General features: G+C 33.5%; 2 protein-coding genes across 2 annotated transcripts; one reads left to right on the forward strand and one right to left on the reverse strand.

Moving 5' to 3' along the window:
* Position 1: 1 nt before the first annotated feature.
* LOC110641906 (uncharacterized) lies at positions 2 to 17,118 on the forward strand. The gene is made up of 6 exons (XM_021793791.2): positions 2 to 177; positions 340 to 453; positions 536 to 607; positions 694 to 917; positions 1,708 to 1,755; positions 16,841 to 17,118. Exons 1-6 carry the CDS (start codon positions 81 to 83, stop codon positions 17,006 to 17,008), a joined length of 723 nt encoding a protein of 240 aa, XP_021649483.2. The 5' UTR covers positions 2 to 80; the 3' UTR covers positions 17,009 to 17,118.
* A 361-nt stretch (positions 17,119 to 17,479) lies between these two features.
* On the reverse strand, positions 17,480 to 20,716 carry LOC110641902 (high affinity nitrate transporter 2.7). The gene is made up of 2 exons (XM_021793778.2): positions 19,510 to 20,716; positions 17,480 to 17,872 (listed from the first exon to the last, which is right to left on the reverse strand). The coding sequence occupies exons 1-2, from the start codon at positions 20,625 to 20,627 to the stop codon at positions 17,620 to 17,622; spliced, it is 1,371 nt and encodes a 456-aa protein (XP_021649470.2). The 5' UTR covers positions 20,628 to 20,716; the 3' UTR covers positions 17,480 to 17,619.
* Positions 20,717 to 26,960: the final 6,244 nt, after the last annotated feature.

A 26,960-nucleotide genomic window follows, 5' to 3' on the forward strand; every position in this document is an offset into this window, starting at 1 on the left:
CACCATTTTCAGCCTTTTGGAAGCCTTCATTCATAGGAGGGAGGGATGACACTTGACAGAAACTATTTTAACAGCACAAAATGGCCTACGCGGGAAAATTCCTCAGTCCAATTCGACAATCGCTGTCTTCGATAGCCTCTTTTTACTGTTCTTCGCTAATCTCTCGAAGAAAACCATGTAAGCTCCTTTCAATTTCTTGCTCTCTCAGTGTTAAAACATGTTTGTTCCTTGATTATTTGTTAATTTATGCTTATTGCTTAATCTCCTATAATCATATTAATTACTGTAATTATGCTAATTGCTATAATTATGCTAATTGCTATAATTTTGCTAACACAGTTTATGGCAAATCATGGATGAAACAGCTTAAACCTACAGTACAGAATCCGTGTTCAAAATTTCAGTGTAAAATGAACATTCACACACAATATGTTCGTAATGTGTATTTATCAGGTATTTTTAGGTCGATTTCTTGCAGTAATCGTTTAGTTGTGTTTTTAATAATTGAGTTGGTTCTATTCATTGTTTTTCTCAGGAAGCATCCTTGGTGTTTCATTTATGATTGGATCTATAGGCTTTTCGCATCAGGTTGTGTATGCCATGGATGGTGAGCAGCTTGCTTTTGTTGATGCCTGTGTAATTTGAATCGTGTATCTGTAATTTGGTCTTATTGTTTGGATATTCTTGATGCAGGACAAGACATTTTGGTGGATGATAGAGAGTTTTTAGATGCCTCAGATACAGAAAGAAATCCTCCTATGTTATGGATTTTTGTCAGAAAATTATGGCTACCTGCTTTTTTCTTTCTGACAGTGTTGGTGAATTGGGATCATCCCATCATTCTTTTGACTAAAGTTGCCCTTTTCCTCCTCAGCACGAAGCCCAGCCCTTTATCAGTTTATGTATTTGTTGAACAGGTCAGGAAGCGTTTCTGCTAATTCTTACTTGGACTTTGTTATTAGGTGCTTACTAGTTAAAAGCGAGTCCAATTAGGAAGTTTGGTAGAGGCTAGATCAGTGTGGATGAGTTTGAGGTGTGAATTGGAACACAATCAGCGTCCTGATGTCTGTCTTAGCAAGCTGAAATTGAGAAATATGAAATTTTGGAAACAAGAAAAGATGTATATGTACCTAGTTAATAACCTAATATAATTAGAAATTAAAATTTTTTTATTTATAGATGCTTCACATGCTATAAGACCCAGTGATAAACATATGGGATGGCGTTACTCCTCCTATCAAGACCATTAGCGTCTCTATTTTGGATGGTTTTTGTGAACTACTACAAATATGAAAATATTAGTATCTGATATCTGTATAAGTATCTTAGAAGGACAGTAGAGTGATAATATAGATGATAATTATAGGCTTTTGCAGTAAGAACGACTGGAATTAAGATTTGATCTGTTGAGTACTTGTGTTATTCTAGACTTGGATGTGATAGGGTTCTTGTTGAGTTATGAGCTTTAAAACAAAGGAGTTGCTCCTTATTCTTGCTCATTCTGAAGCTCTATTACATTGACCACCCAATACATCGTGACTAGAACAATTATTCTATGCTCATTTCTCCCTCTATGGTAATGATTTTTTATTGTGTCCATCTTGAGATAGAGAGAGAGGGAGAGAGAGAGGGATTGTCTGATCAAATTTCTAATGCACAGGGCTATTAGTTGAAATGCTGTTGACCTTAAGTTTTTTAAATTTTCAGTTGTGTCATCAATCTATGCGCCAAGAACCCTACTTGTACTTACTAAAGGTATGTTGCCTGCTGCCATTAAATTATTTCTGCAAGCACTTGGTCAAATATGAGACTTAATCTATGTTTGGGAAGGGTGGAAAATGGGACTAAAGAAAGGAGAAGGAAAGAAAATCGAAGAATATTCTTCATTTCCTTTGTTTGGGAGAGGAAAGAAGAGAAAATGGAGGTAAAAACCGGCACATGGAACCCACACAATATTCTCTCCAAATAAGGGAGAAAGGAGCAAATTTTTTAAATTGAATATTGTAGAAAATAGAGAATTTGGAAAATTTTCTTTCATATTTCTTTATACAAAAATGATTTACAAGCATTCTAATTTATATACAAAGACTAGAACTAACTAGGAAACTAATAATAGCCAATAAATACAATAATTCTTAATTATATTCTAATTTACAGCTAATTTACACTGATTAAGGGATTTACACTAATTGAGGGATTTTAACACTCCCCCTCAAGTTGGTTAATGTATGTTGCACATGCCCAACTTGCAAACTAGGGTATGAAACCTCTTACAACTTAATCCCTTAGTGAACACATCAGCTAACTGGTCTTTCGACCCTACGTAAGAGATACTTAAGGAACCATTGACAACTTTTTCTTTTATAAAGTGTTTGTCAAATCTCTATATGCTTGGTCCAATCATGCTGAACTGGATTGTGAACTATATTGATGGCAGCTTTGTTATCACAGAATAGGGACAAACCACTAGTTTCCAGCAATTTTAATTCCTCCATCAACTTTCGTAACCACAATAATTCACAAATACCTTGAGTCATTGCTCTAAACTCAGCCTTTGCATTAGATCTAGTCGTCACATTTTGCTTCTTGTTTCTCCTAGTGACTAGATTACCACCAACAAAAGTACAGTAACCAGATGTCGATCTCCTATCAAGAGATCCACCCCAATCTGCATCTGTAAAGGCCTTAATCTGAAGATAGTCATGCTTTGAGAAAAGAAGTCATTTTCCAGGTGCAGATTTTAAGTATCGCAAGATGCGAAAAATAGCCTCCAAATGAGATTCACGAGGATCACGCATATACTGACTCACTAGACCCACTGCATATGCTATATCTGGTCTGGTATGCGAAAGGTAAATCAGACTGCCAACTAACCTCTGATATCTCCCAATATCCACGGATTTCCCAACTCCAGCTTGCAATTTGTGATTTGCTTCAATGGGAGACTCTGCTGGTTTATAATCTAGCATTCTTGTTTCCTCCAACAGATCTAGTATGTACTTTCTTTGAGAAATAAATATTCCTTTATCTGATCTGGCAACCTTTATTCCAAGAAAGTACTTTAGCCTTCCCAAATCTTTGATTTCAAACTCCTATGCTAGTTGTTCCTTTAGATAAATCATTTCTTCCCTATCATCACCAGTTACCACAATATCATCCACATAGACAATAAACAGAGTGATCTTATCCCTATAGTGTTTTATAAACAAGGTGTGATCAGCATTGCTTTGGCAGTATCCAAAAGAAACCATAGCCTTGCTAAACCTGTCAAACCATGCCCTAGGTGACTGTTTTAAACCATACAATGCTTTCTTCAATCTGCAAAATTTTCCTTTGGTCTTCCCATTCTCAAACCCTGGAGGGATTTCCATATATACTTTTTCCTCCAAATCACCATGTAGAAAGGTATTTTTTTACATCAAACTGCTGCAAATCCCACTCAAGATTTACTGCACATGATAGTAAAATTCTGATGGTATTCATTTTAGCAACAAGAGCAAACGTTTCTTGGTAAGCTACCCTGTACATCTGTGTGAAGCCTTTTGCTACCAGCCTAGCCCTATACCTTTCAATTGAATCATCTGCTCTATATTTCACAGTGAACACACACTTGCATTCAATTGGTTTTTTTCTCATTGGAAGAGTAACAAGTTCCCATGTCTCATTCTTTGCTAGAGCTTTCATCTCCTCCACCATGGCTACCTTCCATTTTGGATCAAGATATGCTTTCTTCCATTCCTATAGGATAGAAACAGAGGAAACAGACAATAGAAAGGCTCTATAAGATGGAGACAAAGAATCATAGGAAATGAAGTTAGAGATGAGATGTTTAGTACAGGTTCTAACACCTTTTCTGAGAGCAAAAGGAATATCAAGATCATTATTAGAAGAAGGAAGAGTAGATTGAGAATTAAAATTAGACTTTTCAGGAACCAAAAGAGACTCATCACATACCTCACAATGTTCAGGAATTGAATCCAGAGATTCCGGTTGATCAGTAGTCTCCTGCTCGATGGCTATATCTGTCTTGTTCCGCTGAGTATAGATTCTCAAATCTAGTCCATTCAGTCTCCCTCGAGATTTAGGTGACTCCCCCTGAGTATCATTATTAGGTATAGGCTTTAGACCCAGATTTTCCCTTTGAAGTTGAAAGTTGGGAGAGCACAAAGAAGAAGGGAAAGACACCTCTTCTTCCTTCCTATGCTCCCCCTGAAGAGATGGATAGAAATAAGATTCAGATTCCCTAAAGGTAATATCCATGCTCACAAAATATTTCCGTGTAGGAGGGTGGTAACACCTATACCCCTTTTGAGTACTGGAATAACCAACAAAGACACTTGAGGGCTCGAGGTTCTAACTTCCCCCTATTGGGCTGATGAACAAAGCAAACACAATCAAAGACCTTTGGAGGAACAATATATGAATTTTTACCTTGCAAAACCTTTAAAGGACTATTAAACTCCAAAGTCTGGAGTGGCATCCTGTTAATAAGATATGCAACAGAAAGAATTGCATTCCCCCAATAAGGTTTTGGAATATTCATTGTAAACATAAGAGACCTAGCAACCTCAAGTAAACGTCTATTTTTTCTCTTAGACACTCCATTTTGAGCACTAGTGTTAACACAACTAGTCTGATGCAAAATTTCGTGTGACTTCAAATATTCCTGAAAAACTCCATTCATATACTCTGTGTCATTATCAGTTCTCAGTATTTTAACATGAGCATCAAACTGGGTGCTAATCATTTTGTGAAACTGCTGAAAACATGAAAATACTTCATTTTTCTCTTTCATCAAATATACTCAAGTTAACCTACTGTAACAATCAATAAAGGTCACAAACCATCTATAACCTGATAAAGACACAGTTTGAGTAGCTCCCCACACATCAAAATGGATAGTCATAAAAGGAACTGAAACCTTATTATTTATTGCAGGATAAGATTATCTAGCATGTTTGGCAAACTTACAAGCATCACATACTAATAATTCAGTTTTGCATTGCTTAAACAAAAGAGGATAAAGTTTCTCTAAAATAGTAAATGAAGGATGTCCAAGTCTCCTATGCCACTGAATAATTTCTTCCTCAGCACCCATAGACTGTCCCAACATGGCCTGATCGACACAATCATTCAATAGATATAGCCCATCTTGTAGTCTACCACAGCTAATCGTTCTCCTTGTTATCAACTCCTGAAACACACAGTGAGTGGGAAAAAATTCAATTTTGCAGTTGAGAGCTTTTGTGATAGAACTGACAGACAAAAGGTTACTAGGAAAGCTAGGCACATATAAGACAGAACTAAGACTTATAGTAGGAGTGCATTTAACAGAACCTGTTCCAGAAACATTAGATAAGGATCCATCCGTAATGCAGACTTTTTCTTTGCCCGAACATGGAGAATAGGATATGAATTTATTCGAAAAGCCTGTCATATGTTTGTTTGCTCCAGAATCTATAACCCAAAATAAATTATTATGATTGGCAAGAAAAGCATTACCTGAGTTGACGAAGTTAGAAGAGGCAACTGTAGTGGATTGTGATTCAAGCTGTGATAGGAATTGTCTTAGAGTCTGTACCTCTTCATTGGAAAATATCCCAATGATAGCAGTATCTTCAGAAATACTCACAGCCTCAGATATATTTGCTTGTGATTTAGCGGAGTCCATCCTTTTTCCTCCACGCCCTTTAGTTGGGCGGCGGTGTAGCTTCCAATATTGTTCTTTGGTGTGCCGAGATTTACCATATTAGTCACAATGCAAGTGATCCTTATTTGATGGACCATATGATTGTTCTCGTAAGGAGTTAGCAGCCAGTCCAGTCTTATCAACAGCTGTAGAATTGATCATGACACTCCTTCTGCTCTCCTCCTGCTAAACATAAGAGTATGTCTGCCTTAAGGTGAGCAAAAGATTCTTACCAAGCACTTGGACCCGAATCTGATCATACTCCATATTTAGCCCAGCAAGAAAATCATATATGCGCTCCTTCTCAATCAATTTCTGGAACTTAACTGCATCAGCCGGACATGAAGCCTGAAAGTCCTGATAGAAATCCAACTCTTGCCATAGACTACTCAGTTTCGCATGATATTGAGCAACAGTCAACTCATCTTGTTTCATTCCATGAACTTTGTTCCTAAGCTCATAAACTTGTGCATCATTCTCAACTTGAGAATAAGTATGAGAAACAGCACTCCAAATGGTAGCGGCACTGTCCAACTGTAAATACCCACGAGCTATATGAGGTTGCATAGAATTCATGAGCCATGACATAACAAGAGAGTTCTCCGACTTCTGCTGGCTGTAGGTAGAACTAGTACTTTCTTTCTTTTTTCTATCTCCAGTTATCAGTGTTATTAAAGGCGTGAGAGGCGCCCCTCTGCCGCCTCGACTGGGTCGCCCCTCTTGGCACTAGTAGAGTCAACGCCTCAAGTTGGCGAGGCGAGGCACGAGGCAGGCGAGAGGCTTCGCCTCTTTCAAGCGTAGCAGAACCCTTTTTTTTTGTATTTTTTAAGAAAAAAATATAAAACCCTAAAGATTTACCTGTTGCCGACAAAAAAAAAAGTGCTGCATCAACTTCAGGAGCTGCGTCGAGTTTGTCCAGTCCAGGTATGTCTCTCTCTCTCTCTCTCTCTCTCTCTCTCTCTCTCATCTTCTTCTTCCTCCTCTGTTTCTGTTATTTTCTTCCTCCTCTGTTATCTTTTTCCTCTTCTCCCACTCTTTTCCTTGGAACGTAGCAACACTGCAGCAGTTTTTTTTTTTTCTTTCCTTTTCCTTCTTCTTCTTTTGCTCCCTGGTTGGCTTCTTCCTCCTCTATTTTCCCTGTTATCTTTATGTCTTCGATTCTGGACTTACAAATGTTTTGCATTTTTTCCTTTCCTTCTCCGGGTTTGGTACTTTGGTTGGGTTTTATTAATTAGTTAATTATTTGCTATTAATTTAATTGTTTTACCTTTTATTTTTATTAATTAATTATTTAAATTTTATGGATATTATTGAATTAATTATTTTACTTGTTAATTAGTTGATTATTTAACATGGGTATTGTTAAATTAATTATTTTACTTATTGATTGGTTGATTATTTATTATGGATATTGTTAATTTAATGGTAATTAATTTATCTTTTACTTATTATTATTGTTAGTTTGATTAGTTTTGCTTTTTATCTTGTTAATTAGACATTAGTTCTCATTAGTTGTTTATTTTAATAGTAATTATTATTTTATTGTTAATTTGATAATTTTACTTTTTGTTCTTATTAATTAATTAATATGAGTATTGTTAATTTATTTGTAATTAGTTTACTTTTTAATTTTTATTCTTGTTAATTTAATTAGTTTTGGTTTTTTTTTTGTTAATTAGTTATTTATTTTATATAGGAATTATTATTTTATTGTTATTTATTATCTATTTAAAAGTATGAATTTTTTTGTTATAAGTACACACACACACACATATATATATAATTTAGGCAATTAAGTTTATGGCGCCTTGCTTCAAAAAGGCTTTCGCTTCTCGCCTCTCGCCTAAGGCCATAGGGCACTCTATCGCCTTAATGTTGCCTTTCGCCTTGATAACATTGCCAGTGATATACCCTTACAGTCCTCTAGCATGAATGAACAGTAGATAAGATCTAGACCATGCCAAATAATTAGTTCCATCCAACTTTACAGGACTAATTTATAAAGAGGGATTATCACCAACAAATCCAGCCTTTGTTTAAGAGGCTTTCTTCTTTTCATCAGTCATTTTTCAATTAAAAAAAATAGGTGCTTAGACATAAAGTAAGAAACTGGGCAATGGAAGGTACCCAAAAAAATAAATGTGCAAACCAGGTGTGGAAACACGCTGGTCAGAGGCGGGCCGGACAGGTAAGGTCGTCGGCAAGAGGCGCGGTCGGAGAAATCACCCAAAAAAAGGGTGCACACGCCAGTGCGTGAAGAATGATGTGAGACTTCTTGAGGCGCGTGAGCTCACGCGCTTCACCGGACGGTGGTAGGACTCCAGGCGTAAGCCGATCGGCTAGTGTCCTTCCTTCTCAAGTGGGTGGTGACAGTCACCTCTCTTCCTAGAACGACGTAAAAGCTTGACAAAAAAAAAAAATTATCCAGAACTACACTGTTCACGCCAATAAATTTTGGCACTGCTCTGATACCATGTAGAAAACAGAGAATTTAGAAAATTTCCTTTTATATTTCTTCATACAAAAATGATTTACAAGCATTCTAATTTATATGCTGTTATGGAAAGTCAATCATTATATTATTTCTGTGTATATTCTGTATTCTGTATTCCTATTTAGGATTTCTTATTTAGGATTTCTTCCTAATTAGTATAACACAATTATAGGAATCAATTGTATATAAATACCCATGTACAGATTAATTGAAATATATGAGAATCATCTCTTTCTACATGGTATCAGAGCAGGTCATCTATCTAGGGTGATTATTTGTTCTCACCACCCACCAGAGAGACCTTGGCATCAACATTGCCGCCTCAATCCCCTCATTCCACCACTGTGTCGTTGTTCGATCCAAGACACCATTAAAGGACTTCTGAGGTTTGGCTCAGATCCTATTTTGGTATTTGCTTGATTTGTGATTTTGGATTATTTTGTTGCTGTCAGCACTTTGGATTAGCGTTTCGGTTAGTTTTCTTTGTCTCAACAAATGACAGACAATAAGAATGTTATTTCTGATGTGATTCCGATGATGACTAAGATCACGGAACACAAACTTAATGGTTCGAATTATTGGAGTAAGTAGGGTCTATTTGCGTAGCATTGATAAGGATGATCACCTTACTAAAGATCCACCTTGATACACAACAAACTTGGCTAAGGGAGGATGCTCGGTTGTTTTTGCTTGAACTCGATTCACGAGGTAATTAGTTTAACTAATCAGAATTTGTTAAGGAATTGATGGATTACTTAGATTTTGAATATCTCCGTATTTATGATGTTTGTAAGGCATTCTAGAAAGAGAATAAGTCTCTCACGGCTTATTTTATGGATTTTAAACGGGTATATGAAGAACTTAATGTATTGTTGCCTTTTAGTTACGATGTGAAAGTTCGAGCAACTGTTATGAGTTTTCTTGTGCCTTCCTTCGAGTATGAGATCGCTAAATCTCGATTCTTTCGAGATTTCCTCTTTGCATGAAACATTCACACGGGTCCTTGAGTACCCAATCTTCACGTGCTCTTATTAGCCGTAATCCAAATGGACAACGGTAATAGAAGAGGAAGTAGAGGAGGAATTACAGCGTAATGGAGAGGCTAGTTCTAATCGAGACTCAAGAGGAGTCATTTGTTATTATTGTCATGAGCACAGCCATACAAAATATAATTGTCCGCAACTTGGAGGAAAAATCAGCGATCACGGATGGCAAATATGGCGAGGATTCTACAAGATCTTCCTCCGAGAAAACTGTTTTGATATCCGCAGAGGATTTTGCACATCTCTAAAGCCTACCCTATCACCGCAATTAAATCCACTACATGCCTTGTGTCTTCCTCATCCAAATGGGTTATTGATTTGCAACAGATCACATGACAGTAATTCTAGTCTTCTATCTACTTTTGTCTAATCCTTCCTCTCATTACTTTAGTGATGGTTCTACTTCTTGTGTCATGGGTTCGAATCCGACCGTTAATTTCTTTGTCATCTGTTTTGTGTCTACCAAATTTCTCTTTTAATCTACTTTCGTTAGTAAACTTACTCGTACCTTAAATTGTTCTATTTCCTTTTTTCGATCGGTGTTTGTTTGATCTTACGTTATTGGTAGAGGACGTGAGTCAGGTGGTCTCTACATTCTGGAAAATCATGTACCGAGATCGCTTGTTTGCTACAGTACATTAACACCTCTTGAAGCTCATTGTAGATTGGGTCATCCTTCTTTGTCTACCATGAAGAAGTTGTGTCCTCGCTTTATCGATACTAGAATGTGAGTCGTGTCAGTTTGCAAAATATCATCGTTTGCCTTCTGTGTCTAGAGTCAATAAACGTTCTTCATCCCCTTTTGATTTAGTTCAATCTGATTTTTGGGGTCATTGTTCTTTTACTTCTAAAAATGGATTTAGTTATTTTGTTACTTTTGTTTATGATTACTCTAGTGTTAACTTGTTATATTTTATTAAGAATCTTTATGAGTTGTTTTCTATCTTTTTTGCCTTTCGTAATGAAATCAAAACTCAATTTAATATTTAAATGGCATATTAAGAAGTGACAATGCTAAAGAATATTTTTCAGCACAATTTCAGTCTTATATGACACAAAATGGCATTATTCATCAGTCTTCCTGTATGGATACCCCATCCCAAAATGGCGTGACCGAAAGAAAAAATCGGCATCTTCTTGAGGTAACTCGTGCTCTTCTTTTTCAGATGAAAGTTCCTAAACACTTTTGGGCGGATCATATTTTTTGATCAATCGTATGCCTTCTTCTCCTTAATGGGGATATTCCTTATCTTTGTTCCCTACAAAATCTTTGTTTCCGTTGAACCCCGTATTTTTGGTTGTACTTGTTTTGTACGTGATGTTCGTTACTAAATTGGATCCAAAGTCTCTCAAATGTGTCTTCCTTGGGTACTCCGGATCCAAAAAGGGTACCGTTGTTTCTCTCCTACTCTTAATCGTTATCTTGTTTCGCAGATGTCACATTTTTGAGTCCACTCCATTTTTTCTCAATCATCCGTGTATGAGAGTCGGGGAGGAAGATGATATCTTAATATATCAACCAATGTCTAGTCCTCTCTCACACCTATTTCTTCCGTCTCTAGACCTACTCGGCCTCCCGTTGTTCATGTTTATTCCGAGATTGGAGATTCTGACTCGGATCCACCAGCTACTTCGTTGGGAGATCCTGTACCTCATACTAATCATGATTCTGATCTAGACTTACCCATTGCTCTTCGTAAAGGTAAAGGTTCATGTACTTACCCTATCTCTTCTTTTGTTTCTTATAATCAATTGTCTTCTTGTTCTCGGTGTTTTGTTACTTCTTTAGACTCTATTCCCATCCCTAATCACTGGTGAGGCAATGTCTCATCCCGGTGTCTTGCTATGAAAGAGGAAATGGAGGCTTTAGATGCTAATGGTACATGGGAAGTAAGAAAGCTATTGGTTGCAAATGGGTATTGTAAATCTGATGGTTCTGTAGCTAGATTAAAAGCACGCCTTGTAGCAAAAGGATATGCTCGGACATATGGGGTTGATTACTCGACACTTTTTCTCCGTAGCTAAACTTACTGCTTGCTTGTTTATCTCTTTAGACTACATATGATTGGCCCTGCACCAATTGGATATCAAGAATGCCTTCCTTCATGGTGATCTTCAGGAGGAGGTGTATATGGAGCAACCACCTGGGTTTGTTGCTCAGGGGGAGTTGGGTAAAGTTTGTAGGCTTCGGAAGTCTCTTTATGGCTTGAAACAAAGTCCTAGGGCCTGGTTTGGGAGATTCGAATTTGGTATGCAAAAGAGTAAGTGTGATCACTCAAGATTTTATAAGCAATCGTGGTCTAATTCTCCCAGTAGTCTATGTGGATGACATTATCATCACCGGGAGTGACTCTGCAGTATTTCATCTCTTAAAACCTTCCTCCAAACCAGTGCCTACCAAAGACTTGGGATTATTAAAGTATTTTTGGGTATTGAAGTTATGAGAAGTAAGAAGGGTATTTTCTTGTCTCAAAGAAAATATGTCCTTGATCTATTGACAGAGACAGAAAATTAGGTGCTAAGCCTTGTAGTGCACCAATGACTCCAAATTTACGGATAGTGAGTTGTTTGAAGATCCGAGAGATACAGAGATTGGTAGGAAAATTGAACTACCTTGACATTGCTTATGCCGTTAGTGTGGTAAGTCGGTTTATGTCTTCCCAATGCTCATTGGGAAGCCTTGGGACAAATCTTGTGCTATCTGAAGGAGCTCGGGAAGAGGTTTGTTATATGGTAATCATGGGCATTTAAATGTTGAATGTTTTTGGATCTAAGGTTGATAGGAGGTCAACTCTGGATATTGCGTTTTTGTTGGAGGAAATTTGGTGTCTTGGAAAAGCAAGAAGCGAGTGTAGTTTCTCGATCTAGTCTGAATCCGAATACGAGCCATGGCACAATCGGTATGTGAGGTAATGTGGATATTTCAATTACTAGATGAGACAGTTTTAAGACCCCAATTGTGGTGTGATAATCCTTCATATTGCTTCTAATCCGGTATTTCATGAGCGGACCAAACATATTGAGATTGATTGTCACTTTGTTCGTGAAAAGATTCAACAGATCATCTCAACAGACATATCAAAACTCGAGAGTTAGGAGATATTTTCACAAAAGCTCAATGGAGCTAGGATTGACTACATTTGTAACAAGTTGGGCATGATTAACATCTATGCTCCAACTTGAGGAGTGTTATGGAAAGTCAATCATTATATTATTTCGTATATTCTGTATTCCTATTTAGGATTTCTTATTTAGGATTTCTTCCTAATTAGTATAACACAATTATAGGAATCAATTGTATATAAATACCCATGTACAGATTAATTGAAATATATGAGAATCATCTCTTTCTACATATGCAAAGGTTAGGACTAAATAGGAAACTAATAATAGCCAATAAATACAATAATTCCTAATTATATTCTAATTTACAGCTAATTTACACTGATTAAGGGATTTACACTAATTAAGGGATTCTAACAAATATATCTCCATAGCAACATTTTCAACCAAAAATAGTGAAATGCAAAGTGTAATTTAGCTTTGTACTAAAGTTGTCTCTAGGGTAGCGAGGTCTCGTGTTTGGTCCCAGTCAGAGCCAATTATATAACAAAAAAATATTTTCTACCATTTTCATTCTTATGCATTTCCCTTTCCCTTTCAATCAAAGAGATTGAAAGAAAGTGTTTTTCTTGTTTTTATCACTGCTTTTCTATTTCCTCTCCTTTCCTTTCATTATGGCCCTCCAGTTTTCCTAAACACAATGTTTGTGATTTAAGAGAAGATGTTATTCAATGTAAATCATTTTTGAAGGTTGTATGCATGACAAAAGTCTGTAGTTTTTCATAGCCATTTTTTCATGCGCTGCTTTCTAAACTGATACTTATAAAACTGGCCATCGACATATAGGCAGAGCAGTTTGCCCTTTCTCAAGATAAAAAGGAGGAAAGTTGCAGTAGGTGACAACTGGCATAAAAATTTCGTCACTCCTCATAATATGGATTCTTATGATATAAATGTTGGGGCGTCCTTTACTTATGACGCACTACATCGGAGCCCGGGTGTAGTGAGAAATATGCAAGAGTGTAGCGCGTTTACTGAAAGTGACGCGCCATGCCGGTGCCCGGGTGTGGTGTTAAATGAGCAAGGATTCCCACATCATAGATGGGTGTGAGTAAAGAAGTTAGTCCATAGAACAGATAGTAGAACAGATAGTGAAACAGAACACAAGATAGACATAGAGAATAATAGACGATATCATAGAAGGAGATCAACTAGGAAGGAATAGGATAAGATGAGAATCAGGGTTGGTACTTGGAATGTTGGATCACTTACAGGAAAATTAATGGAGTTGGTGGACACCTTGGAAAGGAGAAGGGTGAATATTACTTGTATTCAGGAGAATAAATGAGTAGAAGAGAAAAGTAAGGAAGTGAGTAATTCAGGATACAAATTGTGGTTTACTAGAAAGGAGAGAAACAAGAACAGAGTGGGCATAATCATAGACAGGACATTGAAAGATATCGTAATAGCTGTGAAAAAAGTAGGAGATAGAATTTTACTAGTAAAGTTAGTACTAGAAGGAGAAACAATAAATGTAGTTAATGTTTATGCCCCACAAATAGGACTAGATAGTGAGAGTAAGCAACGGTTTTGAGAAAATATGGATGATCTAATACAAAGCATACCGAATGAAGAGAATGTTCTCATCGTTAAAGATTTGAATAGACATGTAGGAAGTGATAGGCAAGGTTATGAGAATATTCATGGAGGTTTTGGTTTTGGTAGCCAAAATGAGGAGGGGAAAAACATCTTGGATTTTTCCATGGCGTACGACTTAATATTAGCAAATGCCTACTTTATAAAAAAGGGAGTCGCATTTAGTGACTTTCAAAAGTAGACAACATAGAAGCCAAATTAACTTCTTCTTAACCAGGAAGACAAATAGAGTTCTATGCAAGGATTACAAGGTTATTTCGAGAGAGGCTTTAATAAGTCAACATTGGTTAGTGGTCTTGGATGTCAAGTTTAGGAACAATTCAAGTAAGGCTAGAAAAAATATTGTAGCTGGAACAAAGAGTTGGGAGTTCAAAGGAGTAAAGCAAGTAAAGTTCAAAAATAAGCTTCTCGAGTCCGAAGCATGGAAGCTAGATGTGGAGGCCAATGATATGTAGATGTAGATGGCATCAAAGATTAGAGAAGTAGCTAGAAAAGTACTTGGAGAGTCTAGAGGACATGGACCACCCTCAAAAGAGAGATGATAGTGGAATGAGGAAGTACAAAAGACAGTGAAGAGAAATAGGGAATGGTATAAGAAATTACCTAGGTGTGACAATAATGAGACTTATGAATAGTATAAGATAGCAAAGAAAGAGGCAAAAAAGGCGGTTAGTCAAGCAAGAGCGCAGGCCTTTGAAAAGTTATATGAGAAAGTTGAAATTAAAGAAAGGGAGAAAGATATTTATAGATTAACAAGGAGGAGAGAATAGAAATGTTAAGATCTCAATCAAGTTAAGTGCATTAAGGATGAAGGAAAAGTGTTGGTGAAAAATGAGGACATTAAAGAAAAATAGAGAAATTATTTTGATAATTTCTTTAATAATAGTCAAAGTGATAATAGCATGAATATAGAATATAAAGCAATAGAGAAGAATTTGAATGACATTAGAAGGATTAGATATTCAGAAGTAAAGGAAGCACTTAAGAGAATGAAAGTGAGTAAAACCCGTGGACCTGATGAAATACCAATTGAAGTGTGGATGTGTTTGGGAGATGTGGGAGTGGCATGATTAACTAAATTGTTTAATAATATTCCAAACTAAAAGAAAATGTCTGATGAATGGAGGAGGAGTATTTTAGTACTTATTTTTAAAAATAAGGGAGACATACAAAGTTGCTCAAGCTATAGGGGAATTAAACTCATGAGCCATACTGTGAAGTTGTGGGAGAGAGTTGTGAAACATCGATTACGTCATGACACTTCTATCTCTTCTAATCAATTTGGCTTCATGCTCGGTTGTTCAACTATGGAAGCGACTTTTCTCATTAGAAGCTTGATGGAGAAATATAGAGATGAGAAGAAAGATCTACATATGGTTTGTATCGATTTGGAGAAGGCTTATGATAATGTTCCAAAAGATGTCTTATGGAGAGTTAAAACAAAAGAGGGTATCTATTAGAAGCATACAAGTGTTGAAAGATATGTATGAAGGAGCAACTATTATTGTACCCACAGTGAGAGAGGACACGAGATTTTCCTATCTCAGTTGGATTACATCAAGGTTCAGCTATGAGTCCTTACCTTTTTACATTAGTTTTAAATGAATTGACGAAACGTGTACAAGAGAGTATTCCTTGATGTATGATGTTTGCGGACGATTTAGTTCTGATAGATGAGACGTGAGGAGTCAATAGAAAGTTAGAGTTTTGGAGAAGTACTCTAGAGTCAAAGGGCTTTAAGTTAAGTAGAACAAAGACAGAATACATGCATTGCAAGTTTAGTAAAGGTGGAACTGGTGATAGGGAAGGAGTTAGTTTGGATAGAGTAGTATTGTCCCAAAGTAATCACTTTAAATATCTCGGCTTAATCCTTCAAGTAGAGAGGGGATGTGAGGAGGATGTTAGTCGTAGGATTAAAGATGGATGGTTGAAGTGGAGACGGGCCATGGGAGTTTTATGTGATTGCAAGATTTCCAATAAGTTGAAAGGAAAATTTTACTGTACAGTAATACGACCGGCCATGTTATATGGTAATGAGTGTTGGGTAATGAAGGAGCTGTATGTATTTAAGATGAGAGTTGCGGAGATGAGAATGTTAAGATGGATGAGTGACCATACTAGACTAGATAAAATCCGTAATGAGAGTATTAGAGAAAAGGTAGGAGTGGTGCCAATTGAGGATAAGTTGAGAGAAGGGAGATTGAGGTGGTTTGGTCATGTGAAGTATAGACATACGGAGGCTTCAGTTAGACAAGTAGAGCACATTGGGTTAGAGGATAGAAAAAAAAGAAGGGATAGACCTAAACTGAGTTAGAAGAGAGTAGTATAACATGACCTAAAAATATTACACATTTCCGAGGATTTAACCCAAAATCATTTAGAGTGGGGAAAGAGAATCCATATAGCCGACCCCAATAAATTTTTGAGGTAAAGATTTAGCTGAGTTAGTTTTTTGGCCTGCATTATGAGGACCTATCCTATTTGTAGTGGAATGGGGAAAGCAGTGAAAAGAAAAGTGGCACCACAGTTATGCAGGGGCCATGTTTATTAGTTCCTTATTGGACATGATGATAATAATTGGGATTAAACCGCAATTGATTGGTAAACAGAAATCATTAGATTAGACATAGCAACTAATTTGATCATGTATTTATGTTGCATGTTACGGCCCCTCACACCACCACCACACATGCACCCATCCATGGTGCCCTTTCTTGAAGAAAATAAAAAAAAGAATGTCACAAATCACAAGTGCCACTGCTTTTTGTAAGGAATAGATTTTGATTTCTTCTTATGTTAACTGGAATTTCAAATGCTTTGTGTCAAGCATTATTAACTAGAATTTATTTTTCCCACGTTTTTTTATTGGGTGATTGGGTGTCTTTTGCTTTGCAGTCATTATATGCCAACAAAGTTGAAGTCCAGGACTACAAACTTTTCTGCCTTGCCACGGTTGCAGTAAAAGACCAGACAATTACTTTGGTTGGAGTTCTTGGTGGTTGGTGGGTTTTGCCATTGTCAGAAAGAGCATTTTCTGTGTTTTGGGATAGTGCTTTTTATTGAGAAAATAAGGTAACTTAACTGCTGAAAAAAATTTGTTGCTAATCAACATTGAAGGCATGATGTTTGGCTTTTGAATTAGTTGAATTACCTTTAAAAAAAGTTGCTGTTCATTTCCCTAGTCCACAACCTATCTGGAGGAAGTTCTGTCCTATGGCCTCTTCTTCCTTTCCCCTTTTCATATATCCAATTGAAAAGAACGAATAAATGTATCTTCTACAGCCACAATGTTAATGCTGAAACATGTGTTGGCATGTGGAGAGTCAAATCCATAAGATTCTTTGCACAGCAGTCTCAGTGTGACATAGAAATAGCAATATGCTTAGGCCACTGAAGTATTTTGCACTTCAGACCAAAAAAACTATATTTCTGAAATTTTTTGCTGGTCTGCAGGTACATTACAGGATAAAATAATTTATAGACCTTATAATCATTTTTCTTCAAATTCCTTTTGTGATATTTTCTAGGGAGAAATATTGCAATTTATACCTAAATTTCCATTTATTTCCTCTATAAAGCTACATATTGTTGGACATTCTTTCTTTGAGTTCTTGAGTAACAATTAAACAAATGTAAGCCGGGTGTTCATGCGCCCGGACTCCATTTCTTGTGTCTTATACAAGCAAGTGATAATCTTCAGCATCTTCACCAGCTGAATTAATGTTGCTAGAAGGGCCACAGAACATGCTACCCGATTGAGGGAAGTAGATGAAGGTGACGGGGAGAGTGAAAATAATTATCATAAGGCCCATTAGAGAAATACTTGTTTGCTTTGAGAATCTAGAGCCTGAAAACAGTAACAATTGGGTCACTGCTGCCCCCACAGTTCCTCCACTCCCTGTCATTCCTGATATCACTCCTAACGACCTGCAACCATACAAATAAAACCATAATTCAAATCTTCACATGAAAAGAATCAATTTTTTGTTGCTTTTGCTTTTGGACTGACGGGAACCTTACGCCAGCTAGAAATATCCTCTCTCTCATTTTTTTTTTCTTTTCCTTTTATCTCTTTAACTTTATTTCAATCCCTTGGGGCTAAACCCAGCCATGGTTCCGGCTGAATCTTGAACCGGTCTGGACAAACTCAAGACCAAGATTCAATTATTCATGGTTCTAAGCCGGAACTGAACCCTCTTGGGAGAGTTTTGATTCCAATCTCTCTCTCTTGAATCTTGACCTAGTGGTCTGATCTGATTTTAATCAGAATTAAAATCGCCAAAACCGAATGGACTCCATGTGGTCCGGTTAAGCACCCTTCCTCCACGAACCGGAACCACCCTTGGCCCCTTGGAGCGAATTTGCCTTATTCATGTCTTTTCTTAATCATGGATCATTTCACTCTTTATCCATGCGGGTCTCACATTCTTGAGGTGAATTGTCTGCTTTTGATTGGATAAACTTTAATGGGGTGACCCTATGAGGCCTACAAACTTACGAGATTGGTGCATGAAGTGTGGCACCTGTAGAAGGGAAAATTTTTTGAATTCTTCCAAGTTTGGTGAGGCTCAAAAGCTCGTAAGAGAGGTGCATGATGGACAGGTGTTGACAAGTTTATGTAAAGAAATTTATTAGACAAATGTGGTCAATCTTTAAAGCACTGAGAATTAGCCAGAGTAAGAGCAGTGCATGATGCACTGGTGTCTGCAAGTTTATACTGAAAAACTACTAGAAGCCTAGAACGGCCTTTGGAAGGAATTTTCATCTGATATAACTATTATACATATAATAATTTAATTATAGTTATTAATTATGATAAAATTTATTATAATTAGTAATTATAGTAAAACTGGTATGTATTCATTAATTTCTATGAAGGCCCAAATTTAAAATGCAAGCCAGTACATAAAGGAAAGGGAAAGAATAATAAAATATCAATGTAGTGGGTCCCCGGGACCAGTGGATTGAGGTGCGACACGGACGTTGTAGACTAGTGGGATCTTCATTGTCACGAGTTATGCAGTTTTCTACGCTACTATTTGCTGAGTGAAATAAAAATTTTAACGAAGAAGATGTGGACATGCCTATATACCCACCCATTTAGTTTCTAGTTTGACTGCTTTTGGTCCTCTTTAGAGGGTGGCGTGTAACAGTGCTTTCTTATATAATTATTCTTAGAGTTGTTATTATAATGAAAATTATGAAAAGAACATCATTATTTTATGAGAAATTTTAAAGTAAATTTAATTTACTATGCCATTTATAAATAAAATTAATAAAATCATTTTATAATAATATAATTATAAATAAACTTATGATTTAATGATTTAGAATAATTTAATTTAAAAAGGACGTGGAATATTGAATTTACCTAAAAAATATATCCTATTCTATTATATAAGTAGTCTCCGCTAAGTAAAAAAATCCTAATTTCGGAAAGATAAAAAGTAATTAATCTAGTTACTAATTCTAAATGAACACATTGTGTAACAATAACGTGAGTGCCACAACTGCATACCTGGATTATGATGTCATAGAAGAATGGAAAATGAAGTTTCTTATACCTTTTGGAAACGAAAGGAACCACACCAAACGTGAGGCCAGAAGCAGCTTGAACAAACACAGAGAACAAACACATCACAGCAACAGAATTCCAAAGATAACTCACTTGCCCAAGTAAAAAACAAAGTAACCCAGAAGTGGTCTGCACCATCCACAGCCCCCACAGCCTCCCTCTAATCCCAAATCTCTTCCCCATCTTATCGGATAAAACCCCTCCCATAGGCCTGGAAAAGAAGTTGGCCAATCCAAAACTTGCGGCAATCATCCCTGCAGCCTGAAGATTCACTCCAAATCTGTCGTAGAAGTACTGTGCAATAATGTTATCAGTTGTCAATTCTGAACCAAAGCTAAACCCATATGTTAATCCCAGAATCCAACCTCTGTAATTCTTTAACCCATTAAAAAGAACCTCAGGAAAGTTTTGTTTCTGCTGTTTCCCAGCTCTCTCTGAGTATTTATAGTCCCCAGAAGGGAGGTCTTGGCCATAGGCCAGGACCATTATAGCTGTTAGAGCTTGAAAAATTCCCGGGACAAGAAGCGAGACTCGCCAAGCAGTGAAGGAAGGTACATGTAATGAATTCATTATAAAAGAGTAAATCAGTGGCATAACTAACTGTGCCGCGCCGGTTCCCATGTTAGCCCAGCCAGCGGAGACACCATTGGCGAGCCCGACCACACATCCAGAGAACATGCAGCTCATCCAGAACTGGTTAGCTACAAAGTTAGCTAAAGAGATTCCAACAAGAAAACGAACGGGGATAAAATAAGCAGGAGAAGTAACAAAACAAGTAGACACGATAATAGGAGCAGTAATGAGAGAGAGAGTAGCAGAGGCAATACGAGGACCCATGACATCGCAGACAGGCCCCATGGCAAGACGAGAGAAGATGGAGCCAACAAACGAGGCAATGCCTGCGTTGTCTATGTCAGCGTCCGTAAGGTTAAGGTTGTCGCGGATTACAGGCAAAAGAGGAGGGATAGAAAAGGTGGATAAGAAGCAGGAGAAGAGAGATAACCATGATAGGTGAAAAGCAAGCATGTGAGGTGATGATAATGAGAGTGGCCGAAATTTAGTAGCTTTGTATTCTTCATCTACTGGAAGAGAGAAAGGAATTTCCATGGACGATTTGAAAATTCACAAAGAAAATGGCAAGAAAGTTAATTAATATATTTGTTGTATAGTGTATAATCATTATTGCGTGTATATATATATATGAACTGAAGAGAAAAGGAGAAGACAAGAAACGATAAAGATTTAGTTGTGTGGATGGAAGTTCTTCATATGTGACCAATGAGGTGATTTTATATTATTCCACTTCTTCGCAAGTTAACTTTAACCCAAAAAATGCAAAGAGAAATAAAGGGTAAAGAAATTCTTTTCAAATCTACTTACTAAATAAGCGATTTTATCATATGTGTTTCTTAAGTTCATAATAAATCAAATATTTGATTTTGTTTAAAGCATATGAGTAGTAAATCACTCATGCTAAACAACTATCAATAGTCTCTCAAATACTTTTAAAAAGATGAAGAGTGTTAATTAATTTTGAATTTTTATTCATAATTATTATATAGAATTTTTCTAACTAGTCTTTTTATTAAGATATTGATAAAGGAGTAATTAAATTACTTTAATCACTTAAATTATTGTTATATAGTCTCATTATAAAAAAAATTTATCATGACTAAATGTAAATAATTTGCAATAAAATCTCATAATAAGTGAATTTTATAATAATGAATATAAATACTCTCAATGATCACTCCTTAATCAATGTCCAAGGAGTAATCATTAGAAAAATCTATTATTATATATAATAAAAATTTTCAAATTATGTAAGAATTAATGTAAGTGTATACAGCAATTGTTAAGATTTTTCCATCCATCAATATATAATAAAATTTTAAAAATCAAATTATATATAAAAAATATGTTAAAAAATATACTTTATTATAATTGTTAATTATGGTGATTCTTATTTAAATTTTATCATAATTAATAATTATAATAAAATTATTATATATATATATATATATATATATATATATATATATATATATATATATCGATTTTACTGATTAAAAATTCAATCGAGGATATATACTAATTTTCTAAATTTACACATATTTAAATTAAAATATTACTTTAAAATTAGTTTCAATTATAATTTTTATTTTAATTATAAAAATATGGGTTTTGATGGAGATTAAATAGGAGAAAATCAGCTTATCATCCTCCTTAATTTTGAGTGTATATATATAAAATTATGGGTGTTATTTTATTGGATTTTTTGTTGTTCATATCGCACTTTAATATTAATAATTACTAAATGTCCAAATTAATAAACTACTTAACAACTAATTAATTAGTTAATTAATCATTAAGGCAACTAGTAATATTATGTTGCCTTCTTTATAATCTTCTCCTAATTAAGAATAAAACCATTTTCACAAGTAACCTTGGAGAGTCTCTCTATTCAACTAAGAATGTTCAACAAAGTACATGATTTCATTATTTTAATCTAAAAAATTAAAATACATATTTCATTAGTAAAAAAATAAAAATTAAGAAAAAATGGTTGTAATCCAACCCAGCAAAAATTGAATTGAATATATATATATATATTTAGAAAATTCATATTGTATTTTTTATTTTATAAACTTAAAAAATTATAAAATATATATAATTTTCATAATTAAGATTTTATTTATTTCATGAAAAATAATTTATATATAAAAAATATTTTTTATAAAAATTAATTTTAAAAAAAATAATTTTCATGATAATATTTTCTATTCCTTAATTGTAATGCTAAATTATTGATATGTATTTTTTTTATATATATATATAAATATTTTTATATTTTAATAAAACTGTTAAAATCAGAAAATACTTTATCTTTGAAATATTTAATTTTTTTTAATCAGAAAATATTTTTTATTAAATAATTTTTTTAAATACTTTAAATATTAAAAAATTAGAAAATATTTTTTATATTTTCCACAAAATAAACATGATCTAACCAAAACATACTTTTTCAATCAATTTTACAAAACTTTCAAAATTTGAGTGGACAATAAAAATGCTTTTTTTTTTCTAATTCTAGGAAAATTGGCAACAAGAATTAAGCTTCCAATCTTTTATATTATGAATTAAAAAAACTAATTTATTAAATTAATTTTCTTTTTATTTTTAATATAATATTAATAAATTATGCGACATGCGGCTTGCTTAAGAAATGAAAATAACTCTTTCACTTATATAAATTTTTATAGTAAATTAAATGAAATTAAATTTCTATAATTATAATAAATAGAAAAAATCAAATTTAAAATTTCCAATTATATATAAAAATATAAAAAGATCTAGGATTGAGGATTCTTTCCCTCTTGGTTGGGTGGTTTTTAATGCTTTTAGTCTCAAACACGATTCTTCTTGGAATCGTCCGTGTCAAGCATTAATTTGCTTTGCTATGGGACTTTAATGGTTGATTGTTGGCATTTGCAGTTGATAATGATTACGATAATCGATAGCGATATGAAATTATTTTCAAAATAAGTTATTATTTAATTTTTAAATTTTAAAAAAAATTAATTATTTAAATTTATATTTTAAAAAATATATTATTTATTTTTTATACCTTAATTTCATTGAGCTGACTAGCCTTTTTATTAATTTTTACGTTAATTAATATTGATTAAATTTTTATTTTAATTTTTAATTTTAATAAAATTAATTAAATAGTATTTATATTTTAAAAAAATATATTCATTAGTTCCTATAATTAGCTTCATTAACTATTTAATTTCATAATTATTTTTAACTTCTCCTCTCGTATTTTTTCTCCTTTGCATTCACACTCTTTTTCTCTCATTCTCTCTTTATTTTTATCTGTCGATAAAAAAGGTACAAATTATCTATATAAAAAATTAATCAGTTTTCTTAAATTTTTAAGTAATCAAAGAAAATTATATCAAATTAGAGAAAACAAAAAAATAATATTCAAGAAATTAAAAAATTTAAAAATATATAAATTCATATCTACTAAAATTTTTATTTTTATTTAATAATATATTTTTCAAAATATATGAATTAATTAATTAGTTTTACTAAAACATAAAAAGTAAATAGTAATATTTTTCATAATATAGTGATCAATTAATTAATTTTTTTAAAATAAAAAAAATTAAATAGTAGATTAAATAGCATAAATAATGAAAAAAATTAATAGATGGATTAAATAATTTAATGAAGTTAAAATATAAGAAATTTTATTAAAATACAATGACTAAATAATAAATTTCTCTTATTTTTATATTTTTATTTTTATAATTTCTCGAATTTAAATTTTAGTTGAAATTTATATTAAAAAATTAATTATTAATTTAACAGAATATTAAAATTATCTAATAAATTTGTGTTGCTTCAAGTTTAAAAAATATAAAACTATTTTTTTGAAATCTTCTCTTGTAAACTTCAAATTATAAATTAATTTAGTAACAATCATGATAAGAAAAAAAAAAGTTTTGCTTACTAGGACATGAAAAAAGCAAAGAATTATTGAGGCCTCAATAGGAAATGTGTATTTTTTTTTTTTTTTAATGTTATTGGATGGTGTTGGAGTGGTGGTGGTGATATTTGGGCAGCTGTTTAATGATTTTATGGGGTAGGATTGTAATTTTGTACGCCAAATTGTTACAATCAATAAATTCATGTCCCTTGTGAGCCTTAATGATAATTTCACCAACAATCATAAGTGGACTTTTGCAATGTGTGGTCAGTTCAGCTTTAGTGTCACCTTAATTGTAAGCTGAATAATCCATATCGCCTAATGAAAATTGTGACAAATTTTTAGAAAAATAAATATATTAATTGTGATACATTTTTTTTTTCTTTCGATAACACATGTTAGGGGTGTGTAAACAATCAATTCGGTTTCAAATCGAATCGAACAAATAAAATCAAAAATAAAAAATAAAAATTTTTAAAAATCAAATTAAATCGATTATTGAGAGAAAATCGAATCAAATCAAACCGATAAATATCAGTTTAGTTTGGTTTTAAACCGATCAAACTGACTTTTATAAAATTTCATATTTTCAACATTAAATCTCAATAACAAAAGCATAAAAAAAACTTAGAAATCAAAACTAAAAAATCTTAGGGTTTCTTTGAGATATATATATATATATATATTAATAATTTCGGTTTGGTTCAATTTTTTTGATTTTTTATGAAAATAATCAAACCGAACCTATTAATCGAAATTATCAAAATTTATAAATCGAACCAAACCGATTAAACATAAGACTTACTGTACCAACACTCACACTCAGGCAATTGTTGACTAGGAGGAGCCTTGACAATACTTATGAACCCACGCACACATACATCCACAACCGATGTGGGAGCCCGGAGGTAATTGTGATGCATTTCAATGATTCAATCAATGGATTAATAATTGGATTTAATAATTTATTTAAAAATTATTTAAATATGTATAAATTAATTAAAAAATAATTAAATGTTACACTTTTTAATATAAATAAATAAGTTTAATTAAATTTTAATTATTTAAAATTTAAATTTTAAAAGTTTTATTTATTTTAATATTATTTTTAAAATTTATATAAAAGTATTAAATTTTAAATATTGTTATTAATCTTTTAATATTTATAAGATACAAAAAAAAATCTTTTATAAATTTATAATTATCTTTTAATATATTTAAGGATATTAATGACATGTTAAAAATAAATAAATAAATAAATATATTATTTACAAAATTTATTGTATTATTGTGAAATAAGAGATTATATATATTTTAAAATAATAAACATATGTTTGTTAAGATAGTTAAATTAGTTGTAACTTTAAAGAGTTTTTATAAGTTCTTGAGTTTAATTCCTTTTATCAATATTCGAAATTTTTTTTACAATTCATACTGGTTCATTAATGTACCTGGCCACATTATATCGGGTCATTTATTTATTTTGTTTAATTTAAAGTCTGATTCATTAATCCAATTGATTGAATTAATCAAGTCACTTTATTATTTAATTTAATTATAAATTTAAAATTAATTTGAAGTCTAATTTATTGATCCGGCCGATTGGTTAATTATAGAGGTTCTCACATCTTAAAAATACACAAAAATTATACATTTCATTGTGTTAGGTCAAAATCACATAATAATAATAATAATAATAATAATAATAATAATAATAATAATAATAATAATAATAATAATAATTTTTCCTATTTAAAGGGGGCATATATGGTTCTCACACCTCAATATCACACAAAAGTTCTCCATTTCATTCTAGAAAAACCTCTCTCTATATATTAATCAATTCAATTTGATTAATTCTTCTTAGAAATTTTGGTTTAATTCAAGTATTTTACTAAATTAATTAAAAAATATCAAACTAATGTTACTCACCTGAAAACTATTGCGTGTCGCCTTCGGGTTCGGACATGGGGCGTCGGCCCATGAAACACTTGCCCGGAGCACATTTGCCCACCAAGATTGGTATAAGGACACTCGCTCGCAACATGATCGCCCACTGACATTGTTCGCCCAAGAATACTCAGACAAAGAAGATTCCCTTCTCCCAAAGACGGGATTCTGAGATACTCACATGACGAGTTAGAATCCTAATAATAAAAGACTCTCAGCCCCATAAGAACTTTGTTAACAAGGCAAGTCCTAGATATCTGGGGGTCAAACCCTTATTATGATTCAACATTCCTAACTTAGTAGGAATCTAATACTCAACATTCTTAATCAGAATGGGAGTCTAACTTATACCCATATATATATATATATATATATATATATATATATATATATATATATATATATATATATATACATATATATATATATATATATATACATACAGAGATGACAGGTACACAAGTCTAACAATTGTTCTCTTAACTCTACTCTCATTCTCTAAATTATCAATATTGACTTAGGCATCGGAGTAGTGGTCAACTAACCCACCTAGTGTTTTCCTCTTTTATAGATCCATACCCGTGGAGATTCCTATGACAGCATCACTAACGTCGTCTGTGGGAAACCACAAATTATTTTTCTTGTGATTATTGTCACCTCCACCAAACCATGGCTTTAGATTCACCAGCTGAACCACCAATCGTTAAAACACCACCCACTGGCAATGGCACCACCAATAGCGCCACACTTGCAAATAATGTCCTAATGCAATTTACACTAGAGCAGATGCTACAACGAATCAAAGAATTAGAAGTTGAAAAAATTTAGGCCTAAAAAACCAAGCCATGCAACTGGACAATCTCAGAGCCCCAGAAAATAGTGTAGCAGTTCGAGTCAATGAAGGACAAAAATTTGATTCAAAGAGGAAGGATAGGGAGGACCCAGAAGTTAATTCAGCCACGAAAGGTCTTGATTGGAGGTTGGTCCAAGTT

This window comes from Hevea brasiliensis, chromosome 18 (assembly GCF_030052815.1).
Source record: "Hevea brasiliensis isolate MT/VB/25A 57/8 chromosome 18, ASM3005281v1, whole genome shotgun sequence".
In the NCBI taxonomy this organism is placed as follows: domain Eukaryota; kingdom Viridiplantae; phylum Streptophyta; class Magnoliopsida; order Malpighiales; family Euphorbiaceae; genus Hevea; species Hevea brasiliensis.